This window comes from Scyliorhinus torazame, chromosome 5 (assembly GCF_047496885.1).
Source record: "Scyliorhinus torazame isolate Kashiwa2021f chromosome 5, sScyTor2.1, whole genome shotgun sequence".
Lineage (NCBI taxonomy): Eukaryota > Metazoa > Chordata > Chondrichthyes > Carcharhiniformes > Scyliorhinidae > Scyliorhinus > Scyliorhinus torazame.
Genome location: NC_092711.1, coordinates 215,954,698 through 215,974,121, shown reverse-complemented (window position 1 = coordinate 215,974,121; position 19,424 = coordinate 215,954,698). Strand labels below are relative to the sequence as shown.

At 45.1% G+C, this 19,424-nt stretch overlaps 1 protein-coding gene and 1 long non-coding RNA gene across 2 annotated transcripts in view; one reads left to right on the top strand and one right to left on the bottom strand.

Moving 5' to 3' along the window:
• The window catches only part of LOC140420942 (uncharacterized), a 29,387-nt gene extending 18,994 nt beyond the window's left edge, over positions 1–10,393 (bottom strand). The window contains exons 1-4 of the long non-coding RNA XR_011946640.1: positions 9,795–10,393; positions 9,398–9,475; positions 8,804–8,906; positions 939–1,091 (exon numbers count right to left, since the gene is read on the bottom strand). This is a non-coding gene — a long non-coding RNA (uncharacterized lncRNA). The remainder of the gene's footprint in view (positions 1–938; positions 1,092–8,803; positions 8,907–9,397; positions 9,476–9,794) is intronic.
• An 18-nt stretch (positions 10,394–10,411) lies between these two features.
• Positions 10,412–18,747, top strand: LOC140420941 (POU domain, class 3, transcription factor 4-like). Its single transcript, XM_072505128.1, has 2 exons — positions 10,412–12,178; positions 16,240–18,747. Exon 1 carries the CDS (start codon positions 10,610–10,612, stop codon positions 11,765–11,767), a length of 1,158 nt encoding a protein of 385 aa, XP_072361229.1. The 5' UTR covers positions 10,412–10,609; the 3' UTR covers positions 11,768–12,178; positions 16,240–18,747.
• The last annotated feature ends 677 nt before the right edge of the window (positions 18,748–19,424 follow it).

Sequence of the window (19,424 nt, the reverse complement as noted above, 5' to 3'; positions counted from 1 at the left end):
TCACCAGAACAACTCTCCCTCCCCCACCCCCCCCACCCACCCCCCCGCCCTCTTCCTGCCCACAGCCTCTGTGGAGGGGACTGCTTTTCAGAATTCTCCCCACTTATTTGTATGATGTGTCGCTGCATTGACCCCCATGTATGAACAGAACGGGAGATTGGTGATCCTTACTGCCTCTGAACTTCAGTTTCCCCAGTCACCTGTACGAAATCGCCCTCTCACATCCTAGCATCCGCCCTGAATTTACGAACCAAAACATTGCCACTCACTCACTCCTGTTCAACGAAAAGGGAAGTAGTGGCCTCTCCGGCCACTATTAGGACAGATATTCCGGCTACAAAAGTAATGAGCTTTCATTGTCATTACCAATGGTTCAAAGTGTGTTCTTTAGAGCCCTCCCCCCCCCCACCCACCCCCCACCCCCTCCCCTCTTTGCTGCACTGCTACACACTACATGTTCTTCACTGCTCTTGATATCATAATGAAGGATTACAAATACTCACCCTTTAAAAATCTTTTCTGACTCCCTGAGGGGACGAATTACTATGCGTAACGACGTCTTTAGCGCGTTCTTTTCGAATGCATTTTGATAGCGCCCAGCTCGCCCCTGTTCCCCCCTATCCTGCCTGTTCCCTAGGAAGTAAAGCGCAAACTGATGAGGCTGTGACTGAGAGGGCTGATGTGAGCCACGGCACCTGCAATTCTGACTGTGAGGCAGTGCATCACCCGGAGTTAGCTAAATATGTATTCATTCCTCATCATATTGGGGAGAGGGAGATAAAAGAGTTGGGCAGGAGGAAAATAGGAAAACGCAAAGCTGGGAAAATGGGACAATGATAGACGGAGTCCCCACAAAGCCAACCTGTCTTGAATCCTAATTGTAGGAGACAGCCGCCGTGTAAAGCGCTGTTGAATGTGGAGACAGTGATATACAATACCTGGTGTCGTTCGCATTATTCTGTGGATCATTACATGCGAAGTATATCGTGTTGAACAATTTAGGTTCCCATTATCTCACCATCCCAAGCGTTCAGTATGTTTCGTCTGCAGTGATCTGTACCCAAATGTAGCCGCACATCACTTGTACTGTGCTGTAGTTAGGAGGTGATGAGAGAACCCCAGTAGTCACAAGTGACCAGACATTCCTTTAGACGTTGCTAAAGTGTGTCGAATGTTAAGCTAGGTTTCTACTATTTCTATAATGAACAAAACACCGGTGTATTAATTCAACCTAAACATCAAGAAACAGGACTGGCAGTGTATTGATATTATAATGCGGTATCTGCAACATCTACATTGTTTAACAAATCGTAACGAAGCACGTAGCTGAAACTTTTGAATGGCTCACATTAATGCACATTAATGTTATTCTTTGACTTTGCTGAGAGATGTTTGACAGGATACCGCAGCACGAGTTGAACCTGGTATTATTCGTTTTTCTGTTCCTAGATATTCAATGTTGTAGCGCGTTTTATTGTGTACGAATCTTAAATTATTAACTTTGCGGATTGCTTGCTTTTATAAAACCTGGGGGGTGGGGGCACGTTCAGAATGAATCAGAAAGGACGTCCCCTTAGCATCTAACGAGGTTGTTCTTCGCTTAGTACGAGAGAGGTTTTCACATTCCCCATTGGAAATGAATTGAAACAAACCCCAATCATTTACACTGAAAGTTATCTACACACATATCATGATTACGTTTTAGATATTTTCCAACCTATTCTTAAATCACTTCTGTCCAGCTATTTAAGATGCACAGCTTTTGCCATTGAACATTAGGGAGGGGAGGGTTGCGGGAGTTATTATTGTTGTATTGTTGCATTATTTGATTGTTGACTTTTACTTGGAATGCACGAATGGATGTATTGGATTGGATAATGAGGGGGGGGGGGGGGGTCCGAGGGATTGTTATTTTGGTTGTTCTTTCTGTTTGCTTTTCTTTTGTTATTTATTGGATGAAAATGTGGCGAATAAAAAGATTTTAAAAACATAAGATGCGCACCTTTATATTTCACTATTGCCATTTCTAATTGGATCTGAGACACATTAGGTCACGTTGAATGCTTGCTCAGGCAGTATTCAACAAAGGTAGCTCGTTTGATGGCATGGTCCCATCGTTCTGACTTTCGCTGGCGCCCAGTAGGAACTCGGTAAACGACTGACAACAGGTTTGTCGATCGGGAGTATTTCCGAAACATTCTGTAAACATATCTGACTGGCAGGTTCTCTTGCCTCATCCTGCCCTGTTAGTAACTTCAAACTCCAAACATTTGTCGACCTTTTTTTATTTAAACCGCAGTCATAGTCACTTTGGGCCGGTAAACGAGAGACGAAAATAACCCCAAATAAACTATACAGCTGACAATACCAAAATTATCATCATATACTGTTGATGTATATTGACACTGTGGATAACATATAATTAGATATATTAACCGTAACTGGGCAAGTAAAATCGTTCTATATTACTGGCGTACAGTTAGGGAAGTTTTTTTTTCAGATCTGGTCAATTTTATAATTTATCACGATGAACCACTTTCCTACCACTGAAGTAGAACTTCCGCACAGGAATACGTGGGCATCCTAGGCGCGTTTCATACCTTGACCCAAGTGCCCCACCTCACCTCCCCCCTCCCCCGCTAAAATAACACATTTGTTTCATTTTAAATGCCTTCGTTCGGCATTAATAACCAACAGATTTTAAACCAGATGTTTCAAAGATCGTTTCCTGGAGAATGGGATTTTTGTTTTAAAAGAATGAATTAATAAAACAACAACGTCTCGCTTTTTTCCAGGTCCAGGGACAACTCGGATTCAGTGAGAGAGCTGGAATGATAACCTCCCGGATAAACCACACGGGCCGACCTGGTGCTCAGAGAAAACCTGCTCGCTCCTGGCGTGCACAGTTCAGATTCGAACCTGTGCAGTCGGCGCTCGATGTCACTGGGGCACACGGGCTGTCATATTTTCAACAGACTTTCCTCTACAGCTTCCACGTGTTGTCAATGTCACAATTAGTCCATGCACGGGGTGGTGGGAGGGAGGGGGGGGGAGCTCAGTGTGGTTACTGGGAGAGGGAAAAACATCCGTTTTGAGTTAATGTTAAATAAAGATTGGGGCAGAGCTACAAGCTGTATTTAAGCTGCTTTGAAAATAACGAGCAATGCACATTTCCGATTCCCAAGTCCAGATCCCAGCGGGAGAGAAACGGTGTGTTGGCTTTTACATCTGCACCTAACTGTGCTGAGAGACACAACTGCCCCCTTTTGATTGTGCTGGTGCCTTCCCTCGAAACGTGAAGTTGCAAAATAAAGTAGCCTCTTAGAAGTCACCTTGTCCAGTTCACAACGAAATGACTCGATATGGGGTTACAACATTCCTGCCGGTTTTCATGATACTTACATGATTGGGCAACGCAAATAGTTTAGGATCGATAAATCAAACCAACATATTGTAAGACAAATTCGATAACTTTGGTTTGAAAAAGTGTACTCTGTCATGAAGGAATATTAATTCAAACAGAAATCATTGTCTTACCACATGGCGTGGATTTGTTTTATTTAAGGATTACTAATAATCTGCCCCCATTCCAATAATGTCTAACTGAGTCTAATTTCTGGGATTGTGACGGATAACGAACCGCTTTGAGGAAATATTTTGGAAATGTTGATCGATTCATTGACCTGGAGGTATATTGCTGTAATGGAGAGCAGCCAGCGTGGGTCCATCAGAGATTTGCACGCTTACAGAAAAATAATTAGCAACTATCAGCACCAGTTTCCCTCCCATTCCCCCCTCCACCTAACCCCCCATCCCCGACCTCCGCTAGAATTCCTTCAGAAACTTCCTGGCTCGTGGAGGAGACCTTTTCCCAATTAAACGACTGTCAAAGAGTGGGGACACTTCCTTATAAACGGGAGAGGTGCTTGTTTCAAAGGGAGAGATCTGGTTGTGTGGGGTAGGTTAAAACGGGGGCAATTCTTAACCATTAAAACCATCGCAAACGGATAAAGTCGAGCGGGGAATGCTTTTTAAACCCTCCAAGACAATACTCTCTAAAATAAAACCCGAATGAACTGAATAAGCGATGGAGCTGGGCGATGGAGACCAAAGATGGTTAAACATAAGAATGGACGGAAACGTGTAATTGAGCAATGGTTCGGAATATTCTCCAGTGTGGACGGATTTGTTGAGTGTTGAGTGACACACAGGGGTTGCTCTCGAACGGTCGTATATAGGTTTGAGATATTAAAGTTGGAGTTTGCTCCTTTCTCTCCAGTAACACTGAAAGTTTGAAGGCACCCTACAGTTTACCCAGAAACAGGCTGGCACCGCGCTGGCCGAGGCCTGCTCAGGAATGGCCACAACTCACAGCATCGCCAACAGTCGCAACCTTGTCACCGTTCCCGCTGGGAGTGAGGCCGGCGACCTCTTTTGTTTGGGGAGGGAGGCAATAGCTGAATTTTCAGTTCAGCTTGTGTTTTCCAAAGAAGACATTACATTCATGCCTAAATTGTGTTTAACTCCTTTCTCGACAGTGCATGTGTCCGTCCGTCCCCCCCCAAAAAAAAATTAAAACAAATGCTGTATTTATGAGTCTTTCGTAATGAATTCACACAATAGTGGGAGATTGGAGCTGAGTGTCATCTATTAAAAATCATGGTTAAGATTATTCGCTTCAGAAAAGATTTCAAGTCCTCTTTTTCTAGTGCGGGGGGGGGGGGGGGGGGGGTATTGGCACCGCATGGTAACTTCGCCCCACCTCACTCCTGTTTAGTGTGTAAAGCTCCGTTTACTCAAGAGTTTGTGTGTTTCTATCACACGGACTGTTGTTCCTATCCATATTGGTAAACAACCTCAGGGATGACCCTCCTCTTTCGGCTCGCACGAAAATTCATGCCAGTCCTGTCAGGGTCCGTTTAGCATTCATTTATTCATTTAGCCTCAGACTCCCTGCGATCTGTTTGGGTCCCCCCCGCCCCCCCCCCCCCCCCCCCCAATCCCCCGCCCAATTCGCCACATCTCGTTCTCGGTGGTCTCTGACTGAGCAGCGTGTTGGAGCGGCTGTCCGTGGACACACCTCTCCCGCACAAAGCTTCATTCACCTCCAGATGATCTCACTCACCACAGCCCTTCTCCAGCAACCCCCCACCCCGCCGCACTACAGCCACTCGCAAGCAGCCAGTGCCTGGTTAAAATGAACAGGCTGTGGCTCTGAAGCACCCACAATTAAAATTGGAAAGAAAAAGAAAAAAAAACATCACTTCAAAAAGTGCCCGCCACACTCGCAGCTTTATGAAATCGATTACACGTTTACTCCTGGCTTGGCGATTTATGTGCAAGTGGGTTGCTTGAATTAAAATGAAACGATTTGCGGTTTAACATGGACAATGCTGACAAGGAGAGGGTTCCTCCACCGTGTGTCCCAGTCGGCCGAGTCAATGTTCAGGGCGAATAGACAATAAATGCCCGCGGATATTTCTGGCGATGTGTTTACATTGTGGACAATTTCAGGCGGACGCTTTGTCTATGCCACAATATATAAATATGTATTCCATTAAATTATGTAAAGGCAATTATCTTTCCCCGTCCTGTATCGATGTTGTTCCAATATGTAACCGGTTCTAACTACCCCCTCCCCCGCCCCCCACCACCACCACCACCCCCCCCCCCCCCCACCCCCACACACACACACACACACATTCTGTTTTTGTGATCTTTCTAGTTTCCCACTAGATGTGGAATTGTGTCATTGCTTTCAGAGTGAGGAAGGGGCTCAGCCTGGTTTCCATCAGTGGGACCCGCTGTCAGCGTCCTGTCAGTCCCACCACATCGCGGCAGGAAAGATTGATATTTCTGTTCGACTGTACAAGCGACACCCCCACCCACACACGAGGCGTTCCACACCTTCCCGGGGTCCAAACCGAGAGGCCCTAGTCTCAAAGAGGCAGTGTGGACATGCTGCAGGCCTTTGTCGAACGCCCATTTCCCAGCCCGGGAAATGTGGAACTGATTGAATTAAAAACAAATATCCTCCTGACAACACGTTGCACTGGCAACACACATTCACTCAGCCTGGCTACTCGAGGCCATGTGAGGAAGCACTACACTGTCCAGGGGTTAGTGAATCTATCCAAAGGAGCTTTTAATTTCGAGGGAAAAAAATTCTAAACACAGAAAAATCAGAACCACCTTAATTTATTGTTGCCTCAGGGACTCTTGCTCTGGATTTAACCCGCAACACAACCCGACATCAGTGTGTGTATACAGACATTGTAGAAATGTATCTAACTGTGGTACCCGCCACGCCCTTTCTCTATTCTCATCGAAAGCATTGACAAACATGGGCATCTCCCAGGAACGCTAATGAAAAATCAGGCCTGGAATTCCCATTTGGCCCCGCCAAAATTGCGCCGTTCTTCAAAGACATTTCACAATAAACTGAGCGAAGACTGAAGACAAATCGCTCCCAATATTTCTCCATCGCTAAGGCCAAACTTCCTGTGTTTTCAGATCACTTTCATGCATTGAAGCCACTCAGACATTCAGAACTAAGGTTGCCAACGCAGACACACACCCTCTGAGTGTGATGTTTGACAATCTGGAGAATTGCAATGGGACTTTTTTGTTTCATTAAAAAAATACTATTATCTGATTTCTTAAGTTTCAGCAGCAGCAGTCCATTGAGATGTAGGAGGAGAGCTATTGGTGTTTTTTTTTAAATAAGATGTTCAGGAAATGTAAACAGAATTGAATCTGACCCTCTGCCCGCAATGTCTCCAAGCCGAGGGGAAGAATCCAAGTTTGAACAGACAAATCGAACAAACCTGGTCGCGTTATTCTCACTTCCTAATCTAATATATCTGTGAGTGCGGACAGGCTTTCTCTGTCTCTCTCACCCTCCTGCTATCCCCCTTTTCTCCTGAGATAGAGTTAAACTCCAGCAAACCTTCTCTTAACAGGGGACAGGGGAAGTGCCTCCGATCCGCTGCTCTTTTCCAATGGGTGAAGATCGGATTAACCAGCCAGTAAATCACCATTCCCCATTGCTAAGGAATTCAATTTATTTTTTTATTTTTTTTAAAAGCGAAAGCACATTGGTGTAGCCCAAAAGAGCCACAGAGCGCCTCGCTCCCTCTTTCAAAAAAAATATATCTATAAGCCGTATGGATTTCAACAGGCTCTGGCGGGGCACAATGTACTTTTTGTAACAGAAGTGCTCACAGAGGCAGGTGAAGTTCGAGCTAAAAGGTCGTGACACTGATTGACAGTTTGTACTCAGGGGTTTTATGCTGTTTTACCCCATTGACAGGGATGTAAATCTAACCATTCACCAATCCGGGGCAGGAAACATGTCCTTTTCTTGCAGATTGAAGCATTGAACTCTCAGTCGGATATATTTGCCATACATTTATAAATGTTATATATTGTATATGTATGTATATATATATATATATATGGGCTCCGGTGAACAGTGGGCCAGTACACCCCTGTGCTAGTTCAGTCCTTCTCCCATGTCCGGCCAGTCTACTAGTTTGAATTGTCCTCCCTTTTTATTCTGCTCCTTGGGTATATGGTATAATGTGACCACTGTTCTCTCTATTATTTCTCTCTCTATGGTAACGAAGATCATCGGCGCAAAAATGTGTCTATGAATAAGGAAATCAGCATAAAAGGGCGTCTGAGAGCCGCATCTGTTACACTTGGGAAGTTAGCGCCTGTTAGTCTAACATGAAAGAGCAAAGGGAGAAATTCCTCCATCAGTCCTTTTTCTTTTTTTTTCCAAAAAGAAAAGATAGAGAGAAAAGAGAAATCTCAGCGCAGATAACGTGACAAATCGAACTCCAGCAACCAACCCGTAAATCTAGCTCCGGCAAACCCGAAGTGATCCTTCTAAACCTTTGAGCGCCGTGTTGGAGGAAGCGGACATTATAAATTAAAATTACAGCGTTCAAAGGTCAGATATTTGACTGTTTATCAAATTAAAAGTGCTTTCCACGACGTTTTCCTGTCATTTTTTTTTTTTGGGGGGGGGGTGTACTGTTTAACTCTGAAATAATGCGCTGGCTGGTTGGATAACTTTCCTTGGCCTCTACTGACTTTAGAAAGTTGTGTGATCAGAAAGAGTTGAGCCACAATATTGAGCACCCCCCCCCCCCCCCCCCATACACACACACAGACCCGTCCATCACCCCCTCCACCACACACAGACTCCACCACCCCCACTTTTCCTCATGACCTTGAGAATGGTCGGTTCGACAAGCGAAAGCAGTCTGGATCTCTGCACCGCTCCTGACTAGGCAGCAACAAAAATAAAAAGAGAAACTTTGAACAAGGGCGCTGAAACATGACTTGGAGCGAGACCAGCTCCCCGGGCACGCAGAGAGAATCTCTTTCCTTTTTGCCTACTTACTGTGCAAGGCTGAGAGATTTCCTTCATGCGGTGGCGGGGTTGGGGGTGGGGGGCAGACGTTCAGTCGGGGTGTGCTGATGTTTGGCGTTAGAATTGGCCGGGTTCTGTTTTCCAATCCATGCATTGTTTTGCCCCTGTTCCGTGTGACACTGCTGGAATTGCGAATCTCACTGGGTAAAAACGCCGCAAATCGATTTGCCGAGCACTTCGGAAGTTCTCGACGTTAAAGCGAAAAGGTTGCAAAATAAAACGAAATAAAAAAGCAACCCTCTGCGATCACTAATCGTTGAGGGCGCATTACCGAACTGTGACTCTTAAAACAGTAGCAGAAAACACACACACGGGAATGCTGTCTTTCGCAAGCGAGATAATGAAGTGAAAAATGCTCACCTATCACCGGCTGCAGATCCTTCGAAATGTCAGCTCAGCCGAATTTAGAGAAAGTGTCTTCAGCAATGGCTTAGAGTTTCTGCTGGCGTCCCTTTATTTTGCCCTAAATATATGAAAATGTATGCAAATTTAAATCAATCTTAACCTAGGATCTCTCGTTGTATTTAATGGAATTTCAAACCAATAGCTGGACTCTGGAGCCCTTATACCGATGTCAAAATGTAATTATTCCGCGTGCCCAGCATCTCAAACTGCCTATAAAGTGCCCCCACCATTTCCTAGCGAGTTTCCTATCGGAATACGGGACCGAACGGGCGAGGTGGCCGCCCCTGTGCTCCCAATTTGTCGCTTGCACCGCGCCGCTTGCGAAAAGTCCCCGTCCTTTGAAAAGACTGCCTGGCATAAATGATTTCCGAAGGCTTTGTCATGAAGGGAGTTAGCCGGGGTCCGGCGCTGATGCATCTGACGCTGTTGCCTCGCACAAATATGCACAGGATTTACATTTTTAATAAGCATTTTGTGCCCTGATCACATTACGAATGGAACAAAATGAGAATAATTAAATAAGACCCCCCGCCCCTCTTCCTCCCTCACCCAAATAAAAGTTCCCCAGCAGCTACTATGTTTAACTTCGTACAGGAGATCAATGCCTTTGCCCAAGTCCCATCCGACCTGACAATGGGAAATAAACATTCGTTATTAACTCCAGCACATTGCGTGCACCTGAAGCAACCGTCTACTTGCTGCAGAATCATTTGAAACTCCTCGAAGTTGCAGATTGTTTGCTTTTAAAGAGCTCTCCCCCAACCACCACCACCACCACACCTTGTTTTAGATTTTGCTTTATGAATCGGGGTGGGGCCAGGAGTCCCCGACTCGATCTTCAAAGCTCTGGTCAAAACTTTTTTTTGCCAGATTGAAAAGGACAAATTGGGTGTCCGCTGCTCCATCGAGAGTTAACCCCGGGGTGAATATGTGAGCTGTCAGTTACCCAGCGGGTAATCCAATGGGGTTTCTGCGCTTCCCTTGACTTCCTCATTGGGTCGATAGTCGAGGTTTGGAGTTTAAAACACATACATACACATCACACATTCACACACACATAAATACACACATATACATAGACACATACATACACATACACACATACATAAATACACACACACACTTACACACATATACACATACACACACACATACATACACATACACACACACACATATATATACACATATACACACACATACACACATATACACACACAACATATACACACACATATACATACACATATACACACACACATATACATACACACACATATACACAAACACACATACATATATACACACTTACACACACACACACATACACACACACATATACACACAAACATACACACACATACACACACATACATATATACACACACATACACACACACATACATATACATACACACACATACACACACACATACACACATACATACACACACACACAAACACAGACATACACACATACACACACAAACACAGACATACACACACATACACACACACAAGACAAAAAAAAGCCCCAGCCAGAACAGACAAATTTGGAGTTGGTGCTCCACCTCGAACATCCTGATTGGTCGTCAACGTCATGACGCCCCTGTTCCTAAGCTCGGCGTGGCTTGCCATTGGTCCAGGAGGTTGCCAATCACTGACCTCCCCTGGTGACCCCCTTTACCTCAGCTTTGTTGTCAATGACTGAAGCTTGTTTCCCGGAGGCAGGTTATTATTACTGAGGGATTCGCCAGAGCCATGGCCACGGCGGCTTCCAATCTCTACATGCCGAGCGGTGGGATCCTCACTTCCAACTCCATCGTCCACGGCGAGGCGTCCAGCATGCAGCAGGCGGGCGCCAGCTTTCGGAGTCACCAGAAACTCATGCAAAGTGACTACCTGCAGGGACTCCCCGGCAATGGGCACCCACTCTCCCACCAATGGGTGACGGCTTTACCCGAGGGCAGCCCCTGGTCCGCGGCGCTGGCGGCCAGCCCGCTGAGCCAGCAGGACGTGAAGCCGGCCAGGGAGGAGCTGCACACCGGGGCCAGCCTGCACCACCGCTCGGCCCACATCGCGCACCATTCCCCACATGCCTGGGGCGGGAGCGGAGGCGGCGGGAGCGGAGGCGCTCACACCTCCCCGGTGGGCGGCGGGCAGCCACTCAGCATCTACTCGCAGGCCGCCTTCACGGTCAACGGCATGCTGGAGCACCATGTGGGGGGCCCGCCGCCGCCTCCCCCTCCGCCTCCCCCTCCGCCTCCCAACGGCGTGGGCCAAGGGGGCATGCACCCGGCGGCGGGGCTCACGGACGACGGGGAGCTGGGCCATCCGCACCACCACCATCACCACCACCACCACCACTGTCACGACCACTCGGACGAGGAGACCCCGACGTCGGACGAGCTGGAGCAGTTCGCTAAACAGTTCAAGCAGCGGCGGATCAAGCTGGGCTTCACCCAGGCCGACGTAGGGCTGGCGCTGGGCACCTTGTACGGGAATGTCTTCTCTCAGACCACAATCTGCAGGTTCGAGGCGCTGCAGCTCAGCTTCAAGAACATGTGCAAGCTGAAGCCCTTGCTCAATAAGTGGCTGGAGGAGGCCGACTCCACCACGGGCAGCCCGACCAGCATCGACAAGATCGCGGCGCAGGGCAGGAAGCGAAAGAAACGCACTTCCATCGAGGTGAGTGTCAAAGGGGCTTTAGAGACCCATTTCCTCAAGTGCCCCAAACCGGCAGCCCAGGAGATCTCCAGCCTGGCCGACAGTCTGCAGCTGGAGAAGGAAGTCGTGCGGGTCTGGTTTTGTAACAGGCGGCAAAAGGAGAAAAGGATGACGCCGCCCGGCTTGCATCAACCGGACGAGGTGTTTTCCCACAGCGTTGACCCAGAGACATCGACACACCACGATCTTTAACCGGGAGCCCTTGACCAGAATGGGGCACTTGCTTTGGGACTCGCTGGAACTTGGACTAAGCAAGGAATGGGATGCGCTTCACCCCCCCCCCCCCCCCCCTCCCTCTCCACCTCCCTCCCTCCTCTTAAATTATATATTTGACTGTCACAATGAGAGGGCAGGGAGGGTCAGAGGAGAGGAAGTTGTATATCAAAATAGAAGAGAAAGACAAAGTCTGCGAGCAGGCGAAATTCCTAAACTATGTACAGTTAGCAGTCACGTTGACATTGCCCACGTCTGTGGCGGAGGAAACACCATCGAGGACATTGTTTTGCCACGAGCGTGGTTTAGTTGTTTTATTCAGACAAGGAGATTGCAGTCCGACTGTGTGCCTAACACCCATCAGCGCCTTGGTTAACTCGGCTATATCAGGTGAATCTGTTGCTATGGACGGCATTATTTTACCCTCCCATCCCTGAATCCCTCCCTCTCTCTCTCTCCCCCCCCCCCCCCCCCCCCCCCAATCCCCCAAAAGCCTTTATTTTAATAAGTGGTTTTCAACAGGAGGACCTGCCATCAAAGCGTGCAGTATTATTGTCGATTGAACTGGTCTGGTCTGTAGGAAATGCACACACACATGGTCTAGGTAGGCCCCCGGAAGACAGTTTCACAACAGGCTCAAGATATATTTGAACAATACATAAATAAATATATATATATATACATATGCCGTTTAATCGAATTGGCAGCTAATGTCCAAATGAGATACAACTCGTTACTCCAAGCAACGGGGAGGGGGTGGGGGAGGTATTTTGAAAGGCTTTCGATCTCAGTAGCACTAATTTTTATGTAAAGGGAATTTCTTTTGGCGTCTCGATTGCCAACACCCCCCCCCCCCCCTCCCTCCTCCTCCCCACATTAACACTGCCGTGAAAACCGCTGGTACAGGGATAAGAAATCAGGCAAATATTTTGTTTCCCCACTGAAGGATTTGCCTCTGGATCCACCCCACCCCAGACCCTTTTTAATTCGCATCTACGCCCATTTCAGCGGAGTTGAGAGCGACAACGGGAAGAAGAAAAAATATAGAAAACCTGCCAATTTTTTTTTAAAAAGAGGCGAGGGAGGGAAAAATAATTTAAAAAAAAACTTTTTAAATTTAAGAGAAAAAAAAAGACGGACCCAGTTAGTCGCTGGTCCGAGATATAAGATATTTTCTTTAAATGTTTCTTTTTTCAACGATTATATTTGGATTACTTATGGAGGCTGCGAACAGTAATTTATTTTCCTCGGATTTTGTATTATGTTTCTAAAAGACAAGAATCACGCGTCAAAGAAAAACGGTTAAAAAAAATAATGTTTGTCGTTTAATAAATTATATATTTGATGTCAGATTTGATTGTAACACGATTTAAGTTTGTGATTTGGTGACGAGAATTTCATTTTTGGTGTACAAAGGGAATCAAATCTGTTCAAATAAATTTGTTATTAAAACTATGTGGTGTTTGCGGTTCTGTCTGGGTTAGTGCCTCCCGTCCCAGTACCCGGAAGAAAGGGTCTGATAGGTTAGTGCAGACTTCGAAATTCATCAGAATCTTTGTTCCTTCTATTTTGACCAGTACTTTTTGTTTTACAAATGCGGTAGGGGGAGAGATGGTGTGTGTGCGTGCGTGTGGAGGGTGGTGGTGGGGGGGGGGGGGGGGGGGGGGGGCAGAAGTTAATGACTGTCGCAATTGTGGTGAATAAAGGGGCCACGCAGAGTGCACAGTCCTAATATCGAAATGAGAGTTTATGATGAGATTCGCATCTTTAGCGGTTCTATCCCCGCTAAAGAGGGTCCCGTTCAAAGGCAGTTAGTTGTGTATGCATCAGATAGGTCGAACCACCCCTCATTTAAGTGTCTAATTTTCAATCTCATTCTGTTCTCGAGCCAAAGACAAACAAATGAGAATTGGTGACTACCCACCCCCTTTCCCCCCACTCTAAACCCCCAGCTGAATTCCTTGTTTCCTTATATGTTTTTTTTTGTTACTGTTGTGTTTCGTGTTGGTAAATAACATGGCGCGATTCCTGTTGCTTTGTAGATTAGGCTTGCGTATCGCACGTGTCTTGAGCTTTATTTTTGCTGCTCCGTCATGTTGATCTGTACTGAGCTGCCGCTGGCATTTACCACCACCACCACCGCCCCTCAACCCACCCTAACCCACTCCAACACGAACCCGTCCGAACAGCCTTTAACACGAGCGGTTCTCACACCATTTGTAAAGCCTCGCAAACCCCCAGCAAGCTCAACCCGTCAGCAAATTCCCTTTCCCCAGCCCCTTCTATTCTCTTTCGGGACGAAGGTTTTGTTCTGAAATGATATTTTGTGTGTACATTCTCTCAGTTATTTTATCATTAAACGCCCGAATGCTTTAGAAACCGCGCCAAAGAGAGGGTAATAGCAAGTCAAAGAATTGCCCAAAAAGCAGCAGCAGCGGCTCTGACAGTGTTGTTGCTAAATCTCAATCCACAATAGGATTTAATTCTTGCAGACGGCACCCTGTTTGATACAAACTTTACTGGATGTATTTGACTGAAAGATCATTCAGAGGAGCCTGGAGGACGAAGGTTATTTGTGTTGGTTCAGAGTAATTACATGCGCCTGTATTCAGAGGGGATGGATAAAGTGTAATCACTAATATCATTATTGTAAAGATTTCCTCTTGTGTAATCCAGTAACGGCACTCGTCAATATGTACCGATGCTTCAATTAAAACGAAGGGTTTCTTACTATCGGGATACCCCGTCTGACGCTCAGTGGAGCAGCAGAAACCGGATTATTGGAGAGGAAAAATATATTTCCAATCTAGCCTTGTGACTGAAGGCAGGAGAGAGCGCCCACTGTACAACGTGTCGATGTTAGGAGCAATAATTACTGTGTGTTTCAGCCTGTCTTCGGGGACAGGGCTTTGTGTGATTCGCGCAAATTTAAAATTCTTCAAAATACGAATTAGTCCATTCGAAGGCGGGGTGGGGAATATAAACACACAGTCCCTGCCACACTAGGCAATGCACAGTCAAATCCACACACTGCTCAGCAAACGTTCACCAAACTATGAGTTATTATTGTTTTGCCCGCATAAGGAACCCTTCCTTTATTATACCGAATAATGAAATATCCCAGTATCTAAAATGCCCTCAAATCAGGATTACACATGGAAGACAACGCAATGCCTCCAATGCTCTGATGTATGCAAATCATTGTGAGTCCCAGATGTGCTCCTTGTATCCCCAGTACCGATGCAGCAATCCCTAATTTATGCAAGTCTGGATTTATACAGCAATTTTGGTTTATGGCGTGCTTTTTGTCTTCATGTTTTATACAAGTGCGTGCAATTTCAGAGGGCCGACTGTACGGGTTGACTATTATTTGTTCGGAGGGGTTATTTAAATATCGGGAGTGGGCGCCTGATGGTGAAAATAAATCCTTTTTTCAGCCTGTTTTGTTGGGTGGAGGGGGGTAGAACTCCGTTAGGAATTCATTGTAATGGTGTCCCGGCTGTATCAGACCGGCCGGGGTCTGGTTTGTGTTTAAATCGAGCAGCCTGGGATAGTTTATTCAGCAGGCATTGAAATATTGGCAAGGATTCCCCCGAATGATTGAAATCATACATTAATGCTGTCGACATTTTTAGAAAGGGGGGAAAATACACAAACGAACACAGACAAAAACAAATCCGAAAGCACAGATCCTAAAATATTTCTGCTGGACCAAAATAATCAGACTGACCATGCTTTGGTTGAGGGCTGGTCGACTGAGAGATTGGTGATTGAATGATTTGTGAATTGGTCAAGTCCGATTTGTGAAGCGAAAGATTGCAGATTTAAGATATTCTTTTGTGTGTTTGGAGGTGCTTTTGTTTGCCTTCTGATCGTTTTCATTGATCGATTGCTGGCGTTGGTTTGTCAACACAATAACTTCATCTGCATCTTAAAATCGTGAATTCTATTTTTCACAGGATTATGGCAAAATAATGCTGCCACTTTGGAGGGGCGGTGTTGGAGTCCCTCAATGTTCTCTTTCTCTTTTTCCCCATCTGAGTTGTATTTGGAAAAGGCTGCCACGCCGCTCTACGTTCTACTCTCAAACTATCACGGTTTCAAATCGTGTTTAATTTCTGGCGAAGGTGCTCTTGATAAATGTAAATCAGATCCGCGGCGAGTGAGGGGGCGACCATATTTTCCCCGTTTCTCCGAAGGAGAGGGAACTAGAGGATCGGAGGCAAATGTCTGAACATCGTCTTCCAGAGGTTGACATGGCAAAGTTCCCATTAAGTCACTGTGGGATTCCAACTTAGTGCTGAGGGGGTGGGGGTGGGGGAGGGGGGGGGGGGGATCGTAGCCTCAAACCCTGGGGCAAGTCTTTGGCTAGGAGAGGGGCACAGAAATTTAGGTCCTCGGAGAGCTGGATACAAACACACGCTAACAAGATTTTGTTTTTCTCTTTCAAGGGAAGTTACAATAGCTCTTGCTGCAAAGAATCGCACTCCAGTGCCAAGTTTTCTGGAGACTGTGGAAAACTCCAGCTCGGAACATTCCATGTTATTCGCCACCCGGGGCTGGGACTAATTGTACTCTGCAAAAGTGTCCCACAATTTTCCACAGCCCTTTCGCTCCTTACTCAAGCAGTTGTTTGCTGCGAGCCGACTTTCTATGAAAAGATGAAAGGTACAAACTATTCTAAGTCACACACTAGAGACTTCTTGCACGGAATGACCCCCAGAAGGGACCCACAAAGGGCTCCCCCTGCTGGGAAGCCCTGCCAGGTGAGACAGTTGGCATTCGCCACAAATTGAGGGCCAAAGATTCCTCTGGTTCCCCGTTAACACGATGCAAGTTATCGTGGAAACGAAATAAGGAAACGGGACTTTAAAAAAAAACTCGCGCAACTTTATTTCCTTCAAGCTATCGACAGGGAAAATTCCTTCGCTTTTTCTCCCCACAAGTGAAATATATTAAAAGAATCACAGTCAACTTCTATTGATTCACCACAACACATATATTCATCTCGAGAGCGAAGAGGATGTCTGCATTTCACTACCAAAATCGTCCAGGGTAGGGGTTGTGTTTGTTGCAATTTCCACCAATTTTATGTCTTTTAATAAGCAACTATGTTCAAAACTATACGGTTGGCTGTAATGAGCGCCGCATTCAGCAGAGAAAACCTTGACATATATCGATTTTATAAATGTAGCTCATGCAACATGGCACAAGCCATTTCAACTAATTTCTCCAATTTTTGACATACAAGTTGTGAAAGTATATAATTTATTTTGCAGGAGCTAGGGTGTTGAACATTGACTGGGTTGACAGTGACAATCGGTGGCGGGAGTGGGAAATGGAACTGCTCTGGTCTCCAGAGACCAGCAGAGCACCTTATTGAAGCTCCTCAGCAACCCCCCACCATCCCTTGCCGGGAAGATCCCGGCAGGGTGGTCGGCGACCTGAAAGGTTAACTCTGTTCCTTTCTCCAAAGATGCTGCCTAACCCACTGAGTGTTTGTAACATTCCAACTTCAAATGTTTGAAATGGTGAGCAACAAGTTTATCAATTTTAAACATTAACTTTATCTCTCTCTCTCTCCACAGATCATGTATCTTTCCAACACTTTATGATTTAATTTTAATTTTTCACCATCCTTACTATGTTGTTTCTGTATTTTTTTTATATATCCCTTGATCCCTGGTTTACTGCGTTTAAATTTGATTATAGTTTGGATCCATTTTATCAGGTATAATTATTTTTGATACACATATTATTTGCATTGTCGTGACCAAATTGCCTCCACTGTGGAATTTGGTTAAGGAGAGGCAGGTGACAGCAAATATCTCCAAAACTTGAGCCAATGTCAGACTTTGGCCAAATGGGTGGAGAACTGAAATAACGATGCAAAAAAAGTGCAAACCGTTTTCTTTCTCCTTGCCTCGCACTGGCCGGGTATCTCACTCCTGCCTGGTACTGTGCGAACCCACTCTGTCAGAACTATTCATTTGGGAGAATTTCTCATTTAAAGATTTTTTAAGAAGGTTGATTGAGTTCCTCTCAAGGCAAAAAAAAAGCCAGATGTTAAAAGCATCACAATTTAATTTTGTAACATGGATTTCTTCATCATAATCATCAATAGCACTGAAAGAATTAACAGGATTACTTGAGCAGACTGTTCCAACTTCTGCTTCATCTGGCAATTACTTTCTCATAGAATTTTTGCAAATTTTGAACCAGAGTGACTTTCACACCAGTTACTGTACGATAATATTTTCCATTAGCTGCTTTTGATTTGATTTCACTTCACAAAATATTTGTGTCAGATCCCATGAGACTGCCTGCATTCTGCCCATACGAGGGTAGCAAAGAAAAGTTCTAGGGCCTGGATTTTTATATGTGCGGTCTGTGCAAATACAATTCGCAATCACCTCACCATGGGTGGAATTCAATTAGCAAGAATTTGCGAACAAATCTCACAAGCGCCGTTGCAAGTATACCATTTTAATATACAAATACCCATGTACCATTTAAATTACTTTAAAATGCTCCTTTTCAATTTGGAAGCAGTCGATTCAATTCCTACAAGATCCATTGTCTCCCCCATCATAGCTTTGAGAATTTGGGTTTTTAACCATCTTGCCATGTGTTTTCGTCAACGTTGAACTCGGTCTATTAGATTATCTGCAGAGAAAAAATAGACTTGCATTTTTAGAGCACCTTCCAAACTCTATTCACGGCAAAGCGCTTTAAATCACCTGAAGTACCTATAAGGTATCGTCACTATTGCAATGTAGAATCTATTTTCGAGGTCTCACAGAGTAATCTCTTCAAGACTCCCTATAATACTCCTTTCAGATTTTTTGAATTGAAAATACACTTGTGACTCATGCAATACCTCTCGTATATGATCGCACATTTTACGACTGTACTGTAAACTAAGTGTATGTTGGATTAAAGAGCAAGTTGTAACGCCATTTTTCTGCATCATATCTGAGGGCAAATAAATTGAGCAATACAAAAACACATTCGGATGTTGAGTTTAAGAATATTTGTTATTTCCATGAAGCTGAATTAGGTGCATAAGATTAAGCATCGAGTTTGAAATGTATTGTTGGTGATAACTTCAGGCTATAATATGCTATAATATGTCGTCGGCTAGTTACAACCAAAAGCACCAAGTATTTCCTGTGCAGTTCAAATGTTACCCTGCAAATTGCACGCCTGATAGCAAGGAAACATATTTTTGTTCAGACCGTGTCGTTTTGGTAAAGTTTAAACATAAATAACGCATGATTTTAAACAATCAACGTGTTCACAGATGCAGCAAGAATGGATATCTAACAAAGCTCCTTTTGTTTTGCTTATTTTCAAGCACTGCAAATTGATAAATGTTGAGTTCTCACATACATTTTTTAGCAATCATTTTTCAAAATATACGGATGAAAAGAGATTTGGATCTTGAAAGGCAAATGACTCTTTCAGAACTTCAGCCGAAAGTGACAGTCTTCCAGGACATAATTCACACGTCGAACATGAAATGCACACTACGCATTGAATGAAGCATTGCCGTTTATGAACATTACATCTATCAGTCCCTAAAGTGCCACGGACCACTATTTGCTGCCGTTAATTCCAACATTGTTGTTATTCA